The sequence below is a fragment of the Mirounga angustirostris genome, unplaced genomic scaffold, assembly GCF_029215605.1.
Source record: "Mirounga angustirostris isolate CCGP_5_RB_7025 unplaced genomic scaffold, mMirAng1.0.hap1 SCAF_5, whole genome shotgun sequence".
NCBI classification, from domain to species: domain Eukaryota; kingdom Metazoa; phylum Chordata; class Mammalia; order Carnivora; family Phocidae; genus Mirounga; species Mirounga angustirostris.
Window position 1 is genome coordinate 7,012,308 of NW_026991713.1, and position 8,700 is coordinate 7,021,007.

Below are 8,700 nucleotides of genomic sequence, written 5' to 3' on the forward strand. Positions count from 1 at the left end.
GAAGGTGCAGTACAGGGCAGGGAGGGACTGGAGGGCAGGGGCCTTGGGGAAGGGGAGAGATAGAAAAGTCTGGCAGAGGGAGGGAGGGAGGAAGTGCTCCTGGTGGTCCCCGGGGCTACTCACAAGCTCGCCCTATCCCCACCACCTCCCACTCTGCCTCTCACACATACAGACCTGCATCTCCCCCTCCCCACATGCTTCTCCTCTTCCCCCAGACACTCTCTCTCTCACACACACACATACACACACCCTCCTTCCTCTGTGGTCTTACCCCTCTGCCACCCCATCACACACTCTCATCAATGCCAAGCCTGAGTCCAGAGGGGTGGGGCGGGGCTGGACCTAGCAGAGACCAAAGGCCCTCCAAATAGGGCCTTTTCCTTGGGTCTGCTTTGAAGTCGGCCATGTGAAGCTGCAGGGTGGGTGCCTTGGGTGGCGGGGGCCGCTGAGCGTCACCAGGGATTCAGTGCGGAAGTGGGACTCTCTAGGTTCAGGACAGGCAGGGGCGGTGGTGCCTGACTCTAGGTGAGGGGCAAGAGTGCTGGGTAGCACAAAGGCACTGGGGGTCAGTGGGGGATTAAGCCCAGAGCTGGGGAGGGCAGGTGTGGGGTGAACTGGCTTGATGTGGAAAGCAAGCCCTGGGCCAGCAGCAGTGACACCTTAAGGTACCCAGGTGCCCCATCTCAACAGGTGCAGCCAGGGTCCACCCTGAGCTCCCGGAAGCCTCTGCTGGGAGGGTCCAGGCAACAGAGGGATGGCCTGGAGGACCAGGGGTTGTCCTGTCTCTGCCCCAGGGTCTCCAAGCTGGGCGAAGCAGGGGAGGGCGCCCGGTGGCCGCCACCGGCCACCGGCGCGGGTCCGCTCAGACCTCTGGCCCTCCGAAGGCCAAGTTGTCGCGGACCATCAGAGTCTTGCGGAGGTCACGGTCCACCAGGGGACGCTGCATGCGCCACTTGTGCGCCTCCTGCAGGCCAGGCTCCAAGTAGTAGATGCAGGCGCCGAAGCCCACCAGGATGAGCACCGAGATGACCAGGTAGACGGGCACGAACCAGTCCAGGAAGTGCGGCATGGCGGCGGCCTCAGCTGCCGAGACAGGGCGGTGAGTGCCGGCGGAGGCGCCCCTTGTCCCACCTGCCAGCCTGGAGGGACACGCGTGGGCTTCACAGAGCCACGAGGTCCGAGCATCACCTTACAGATGGGAAGGCTGAGGCCCGGGAGAGTGGCGTCCGCCCCCTGCCCCGGAGCGAGAACAGAGCTGCCCCCATCACAGGGACCCACCTAGCTCCTACTCACCCTTCAAGAAGGCAGCTTGTAGCTGAGGGCGGGACCTGGCTCAATCCCTCTGAGGCACAGGTGCCTCAGGCAAGTTGCCTAAACTCTCTGCTCTCAGCATCGTCGTCCCCTGTGAGGAAGGGGACGCGGACAGAGCCTAGTGGGGATTCAGAGCACTCAGTAAAGCTTAGCTGGGGCCATGCGTCCTCTGAGCCACCCCTCCCGGCCCTGACTGCGCAGTTGCAGATGCTGCCACTTGCCAGACCCTCACAGATGAGTGGGTCCCCAGCCACCCGCACATCCTGGCTGGGTGTGGCTTGGTGAAAGCGAGCTGAACAAACACCCATCCCCAGGGGATTGGGTTGGTGTCAACAGGGTCTGCACAGGCACCCGAAATTCACACCCAATTTCATAATTATAACACTGTGAACACAAGCACCAGCCCAGAAAACTTGGGCCTCGGGCTTCCACATCTATAAAGTGGGCATGAAGATAGCACCTGGACCGCGGGGCTGTTGTGACCGTTAAATGGGTTAATTTATGGAAAATACTCAGAATTAGTGCCTGGACCATAATCCATGCTACATAGTTCTTTGTTCTTATTCTCTGAGCCTCAGTTTCCTTATCTGTAAAATGGGGATAGAAGTAGGATCCATTTCTTAAGGTCACTGTGAATGTTTGACAAGATAAAGCCTAAAGAGCATTTAGCACCACGCTGCATGGCCCAGAACCAGCCCTTGTCTTACCTGTTGTTATTTCCAGCCAACCAGAGGCAGGAAAGCAGGAAAATGGAAGGTAACAGGTATAAGGGGCTTCACGAATGTTACATACACCCAGACCCCTTAGAATGGCCCAAAGTTACCCACAGCTGCACTCTGCCAACCTCTCCAGCCTCATCTCCCAGCCCATGTGCCGTCATATGGAACTGCTCATCAGTCACCTGTGTGTCCCTGGGTGTCCTACAATCTCCATCTTTCATAGGATGGAGATATCCTTTTCATTTTCATTTTCCCTGGGATGTCCTTTGTACTGTGTTCATGGGGCAGGCTCCTACTCATCCTTCAAAAGCCAGATCACAGACCATCTCTTCCAGGAATGCGATAAAGTAGGACCCATTTAACCCACCCTCAAACCCTTCCTGAGGAGTAAAAAAAGGGGAAGGGTGAGGAGCCCCACCTCTGCTTGCCAGGCAGGGAGAGCCCTATTAAGATGTGTTCACAAATCACGAGGCCTATGGGGTAGGTGTTACTGTCTACATTTTACTGAGGCCCAGATGGGTTCACTAACTTGCCCTGGGTTACCCATTTGGAAGGTGACTAAGAGCTGGGCCCCAAGCCCCCAGAGATGTCCTGAGGTTTGAGTCCTCCAGGGTGGGTAAAGACACCTGAGCAGAATGAAATGAGCAGAGGCCCACCTTGGCTTCTGGGGAAGGAAGAAAGGGGATGAATGGAACGACTCCAGGGCAAGCTAAAGAGAAGCCTTAGCTTCTCAGACCTCTGTCTCCAAACTCCAGCCCCTCTTGTCCTGCTACTTCCAGGTGGGTCTTCAAGGTGGGCTGTGACCCCCGGGGGGAGAGAGATGCTGCTTTACAGTCCCACATCCATCCCAATGCTTGCCCCTGCCCCCCCAGGGTCCCCACTGGCCGCTCTGAAGCATGGACAGTGTCTCAAGGTGCCCTACTCATGGAGAAATAAAATGAAGAATGCTCAGCCATGCTCTCCTAACCATCTGCCTTTCTGGAGAGCCGAAGAAGAGAGTTCAAAATTGCTTTGGTGCAGCTGGGTTGAGGGGAAGTCAGGAAGAGGGGACCCCAAGCAGGAAGCCTGCTCCAAGTGAACCTGACTGAGGCTAAAAGATTTGTGCCGCACCCCTGGCCGCAGGCAGGACCCCAGTCCCCTTGCAGCTTAAACATGAGAGTGAGGGACTTGAGCAGAGCTGAAGCCACTCGGGCTGCAATGGTGTGGATCTATGGAGGACAGTTTAGAGTCCCCCAACCTCTCAGCCCTGTGAGCAAAACCCCAGGCATTCCCGGGCAGACTGAGGACCCCTAGACCTTCTCCTGGATTCTCAGGGGACGCCTAGCTGAAACAAATCACTCGCTGGCCTTCTGCGTGACCTCGGCCGCACCTCACCCCCTCTGGGTTTCAGGATTCCCCATGCACTGTGACAAGGTGGGAGAGGGGGTTACCAGATGATCTATAAGGAATTTTCCAGCCCCATTCTAGCCAAAGGACAGTGTGAGGGTTGTAGGGCCCCGCTGCCTGCCTCCCAAACCACTGGCAGTCCTCGGTGCCCCCTCCCCACCGCATGCCCACAGACCCACCTCATGCCCTGCAGATGCCTGTTCCGGGGGCTCTGTGCTGAGCGCACCACCTCAGCCTGAGCAGCTCAGCGTTGGCCTGCAGACTCAGTCGCAGCTGCTGTCCCCAAAGACACTGCCATCTGCAGCCGCCATGGGAGCTGGAGGCAGAGAAAGGGCGAGGCCAATGTCCCCCGTGGGAGACTGAGCCTCTCAGGCCCCGGGGCTCTGACTGACCAGGAGGGGGCAGTCCTGTGCTGGCAAGGCACACTGGTACCTCTCGCTGCCCATCCGAGACCCTTCCCTCTGCCCCCCACCCTCAGGATGGCGGGAGGCGGGACGTGTCTCAGCCAATCAGCAGACTGGCAGAGCAAGGGCTTTATCCTCCGTTGCCCTGGCAACCAGCCTTCTCTTCTGGATCCCTCGCACTGTGCACGTGGTACAGAAATGACAGTCAGGGCAGGGTTGGGAGAATTTGGGGAGGGACGGGAACCACCCAGCAGACTGCTGGGCCCCATGTTTGCTGAGCCTGGAGAGGAGGAGACCCCAGCTGAGATCAGCGGAAGGGTTTGGAGGCTTGCCATTTGCAGGAAGGGAGAGATGAGGGTCCCCAGCAAGCGGGTGAGGACACAGATGTAGTGACTAGTAGAGCCAGGGAAAGTCATATGCTGTAGAGGAAAGAACCAAGACTGAGACTGAGACTCCGGACGCATTGGTCCAATGTAGACACTGCTTTCAGTGCTTTATTCATAGTAATTCATTTATCTGTCATCCAAGGTCACACAGCAAGAAAGTGACAATGCCAGAGTCAGAGTCCTAGCCTGGCCTTCAGGCCCCCACACAGGGGCTGCCTCTCCAGCTTCTGCCTCACCAGCCCCATGGTTCCCCTGGCTGGGATATAGCCTCAGATGGTTGTGACTCACAGGCACTGAGCATTCCCACATCCCAGGCATGGCCCCACACACCATTCTGTCCGTCCTCCAGCTGATTGATGTTGAGAGCCCATCTGGGGATGAAGCAGCTACAGCTCAGAGAGGTGATGCTGCTTACCTTCTCTTTCCTCTAGGTCACCCAGCTCCTCAGTGACAAAGCCAGGGAGTGGGGGTGGGGTAAGGGGCCCACCTCCCAAGCCTGGGTCTTCCCTCCTGTGCTATAGACAGAGTGTCAGCAAAGTGCCAGGCACCCAGTGTGCATTCTGTAAACATCAGTGGTGATTGTCTCAGAAGAGAGAGCAGCCCCAGAGGCCTATGGGGCAGGAAAGAGGCTTCGAGGAAACACCTCCCCAGGGAGTCCATTCCCAGAAACCTGAGGACGGGCAGGTGGGAAATGCTGTGGGGAGAGATGCCTTAAGGACAATGGGTCCCCCACCCCACAGATACCCTGCCAGCTCTGGGACCATCTGGACCCCTGCAAGGGTGGTGAGTCCTCTCCAGCATATATAGGGCAAGGGGAGTGAGTTTGCATTCACAGGGGGATTTGTAATGAGACCGAGTACATATTTAGTAAAATACAAATCTTAAGTGATGAATGTTTACCTGTGTGTACAGCTGTGATCAATGTCTAAGAGATTTGCATCTCCCCAGACTGTTCCCTCCTGCCTGTTGCCAGTCAATACCCCCTTCCCAAAGGTACCCACTGATTTCTATCACCATAAATTAGGTTTTCCTGTATTTGCATTTAATGTAAATGGACTCATACAATATGTACTTCTGTGTCTGGCTTCTGTCACTCAACACAATGCTTTTGCTACTTAACCGATGTTGCTACATTGATCAGTGTACCACAGCTGGTTTATCTGTTGACCACTGAAGGACATTTGGGGTGTTTCCAGTATGGGACTATTGTGAGCAAAGCTTCAACAGTCTGGAGTGGGAGGACAGAGAGGGGCTGGGGGAGGGGCACGGAGAAACTTTCGGGGATATTGGACATGTGCATTACATTGATTATGGTGGTGGCTTCCTAGGTGGACACGTTGACCAAAACTTATCAAATCATAGAATTTAACTATGTGTAGCTTATCCTATGTCAATTATACTTTGATACAGCTGTAAAAAAATATGATCAATGGCCTTTAGATATCGTTTTAGCCACGTGATTCTTTATTCACACACATTTGGGAAGCTCAATATATAATAGAGGTAAAGCCTGAGCTGCTTCTGTTAAATAATGGGGTGGGGTTTCTGGACCCTACCCATGCAGCTTCCCCTTGTCCCTTACAGTATATCCCTGAGGCATCTCCCCAGAGCTCCACAGGAGCCAATTTGAAAAACACTATCCCAGAGGGTGTCTGATGGCCCCGCCTGGGTGTTCTTGATATAAGAATCTCTGGGCCTGGGTCTGACCTTCCTGCCCATCCCCACTCTTCATCGCAGTATGGATCCCACACACAGCTCTTTTCTATTGCACTGCCCAGGTGACAAGCACCAACTCACGTTCACTCCTAGGCCAACAGTCACCTCCCCAGCCAAGAGTAGCGGTGGCTCCCCAGGGACCCTTCATGCATCTGGGCTCCTGGTGCTCCCTGGGGTGGCTCTCACTAACCGTGGGGCTGTGGTTGTTGTAATCTGTCCATCTGCCACTGAGCAGGGATGGCACCTCCGGCCTGGCCCGAGGCAGGCACTCAGCATATGCTGATTGAATGGGTCTCAGCCCAGCCCCTTCTAGAAAGTGCTACCTGGGCCAGAGTCAGTCACCTCTGCAGCGTCCTCTCTCCCCACTTTCTCCTCACTCCATCTGTTTCAGCCCCTGGCCTCCTCACTGCTCCTCAGAAGCCTCGGGGATACTCCCCCTCAGGCTCTTAGCATTTGCTGCTCCTTCTGCCTGAAACCTCTTCAAGATACTTAACTGGCTCCTCTCTCGCTGAATTCAGGCATCTGCTCCAACATCACCTGCTTACAGAGGCCTCCCCTGACCTAAAGTAGCTTCTTCCTGTCTGTCTCTATCCCCCAGGTTGCCTTACTTTATGTTCAGAGTACTCATTACCATCGGACTTTTGGGGAGTCCTCTCCACACTCCAGGCAGGAGGAATCCAAGCCTGTCTGTGCTGGGGCAAGAACTCCATGAAGCCATGTACTTCCAGCTCTTTCTAAGCAAGATATAGTTTGGTCCGCAGTGAGAAGGATGTAGGTTAGACAGGGATCATGCCTCTGCTCTCCCCGACATCACAGCACGGAACACACTGTGTGATCAGGATCTGGCTCCCCTACTCCAGAGTTGATATACAATGTCTGATTCATCTGTATTCTCAAGGTGGGACAAAGGGTCTGCCCTAGGAAATGATGAAAGAATCCCTGCTGAGAATGAATCAATGGATGTAAATCAATCCATTCATTCAACAAATAATTACCGAGCAACTACCATGGGCCAGGCACTTTTTAAAGGGCTGGACATACAAAATGACAAAGTCTCTGCTCTCCTGTGTCTTATGCTGTAGCTGGAGAGACAGACAATGAGCAAGTAATCATATAACTGTTGGGAGAAGCAATGGGCCATGGGCCCTGCACATCCCTGTGCATTCCTGCTGGGAATGCCAAGAGAGCAAGGCCCTCAAAGCTCTCTACCCAGACTATTTCTCAGGGTTGTGTTTGCAGCCAGCAGCCTTGAGGGAGGAGGTGGCCTCTCCCCCAACCCCAACAAAGAACAGGTATGCCTACCAGTCGCTATAAAAGCGGTGAATCTCTGGGAGCCTGGATGGCTCAGTTGTTGGGCGTCTGCCTTCGGCTCGGGTCATGATCCCAGGGTCCTGGGATCGAGTCCCATATCGGGCTTCCTGCTCAGTGGGAGACCTGCTTCTCCCTCTCCCACTCTCCCTGCTCGTGTTCCCTCTCTCGCTGTCTCTCTCTGTTGAAAAATAAATAAAAATCTTAAAAAAAAAAAAAAGCGGTGAATCTCTAATCCCTGTGTTCCTCTTCTATACTGCCATCCATGAGGTCTATAGGGCTCCATGGTGGGTCCTTTGCAGGACTCGGGGGACATGGGGTACTGACACAAACACATGTGAAGCCCCTGCTACTGTTGTTCTTACCATGAGTAATAGGAAACAAACTAGACAAAATGCTTTGTCTCTTACTCGGGAGTTTCATCCATGAAACAGTAACACACTATTACTAAACAATACTGAACAGTAACAGTGTATTAGTTTATAAATATTGTACAATCTCAGAGGCTGTACAGTTCTTGACCACATGTGAAGTGGAGATTAGTACTGTTGAGAAAAATAGAGCAGAAAAAGGAAGACAAGGAGTATGGGGGAGACCTGATATTTTTTAAAGATAATGGAGGGGTTTTTTTGATAATTTATTTTTATTATTTTTAAGTATACTCTACCCCCAAGGTGGGGCTTGAACTCACAATCCCAAGTTCAAGAGTGGCATGCTCAACCAGCTGAGCCAGCCAGGCTCCCCAAGACTTGCTGTTTTAGATAGGATTGTTAAGAATTCTTAAGGCCTCTCTAAGAATTTTTTTAATTAAAAAATAAAAATTAGGGGCGCCTGGGTGGCTCAGTCAGTTAAGCATCTGCCTTCAGCTCAGGTCATGATCTCAGGACCCTGGGATTGAGCCCCATGTCAGGCTCAGCTGAGAGAGTCTTCTTCTCCCTCTGCCCCTCCCCTGCTCATGCTCTCTCTCTCTAAAATAGTAAAATCTTAAAAATAAAAAAAAATTAGGGGCACCTGGGTGGCTCAATCGTTAAGCGTCTGCCTTCGGCTCAGGTCATGATCCCAGGTCCTGGGATGGAGTCCCACATCTGGCTCCCTGCTCTTGGGAGGCCTGCTTCTCCCTCTCCCGCTCCCCCTGCTTGTGTTCCCTCTCTCGCTGTGTCTCTCTTTGTCAAATAATAAATAAATAAATAAATAAATAAATAAATAAATAAAATTTTTTAAAATAAAAATTAATAAACATTTAAAAAAAATTTTAATAAAAAATAAAATTAATAGATAAAATTTTAAAAATAAAATTTTTTTTCTAAAAAAAGAAAGGACCCCCTGATAAGGTGGCGCTGAAGCAGAAACGTGGACAAAGTGAGAAAACAAGCCAAGTGACTATTTGGGAGAAGAGATTTTCAGCTACAGGGTACCATAGGGACAAGGCAGGAAGTAGGAGGATACTTGGAATATCTGAAGAACAGCCTA

At 52.9% G+C, this 8,700-nt stretch overlaps 1 protein-coding gene across 1 annotated transcript; it reads right to left on the reverse strand.

Annotated features, from left to right (window-relative positions):
• Window positions 1-732: 732 nt before the first annotated feature.
• Window positions 733-1,069, reverse strand: SMIM45 (small integral membrane protein 45). The gene has a single exon (XM_045872427.2). The coding sequence runs from the start codon at window positions 1,067-1,069 to the stop codon at window positions 863-865; it is 207 nt and encodes a 68-aa protein (XP_045728383.2). The 3' UTR covers window positions 733-862.
• Between the last annotated feature and the right edge of the window lie 7,631 nt (window positions 1,070-8,700).

Coding starts and splice junctions, on each gene's coding strand:
- SMIM45 (XM_045872427.2), bottom strand. CDS start 1,069: ATGCCGCACTTCCTGGACTGGTTCGTGCCCGTCTACCTGGTCATCTCG.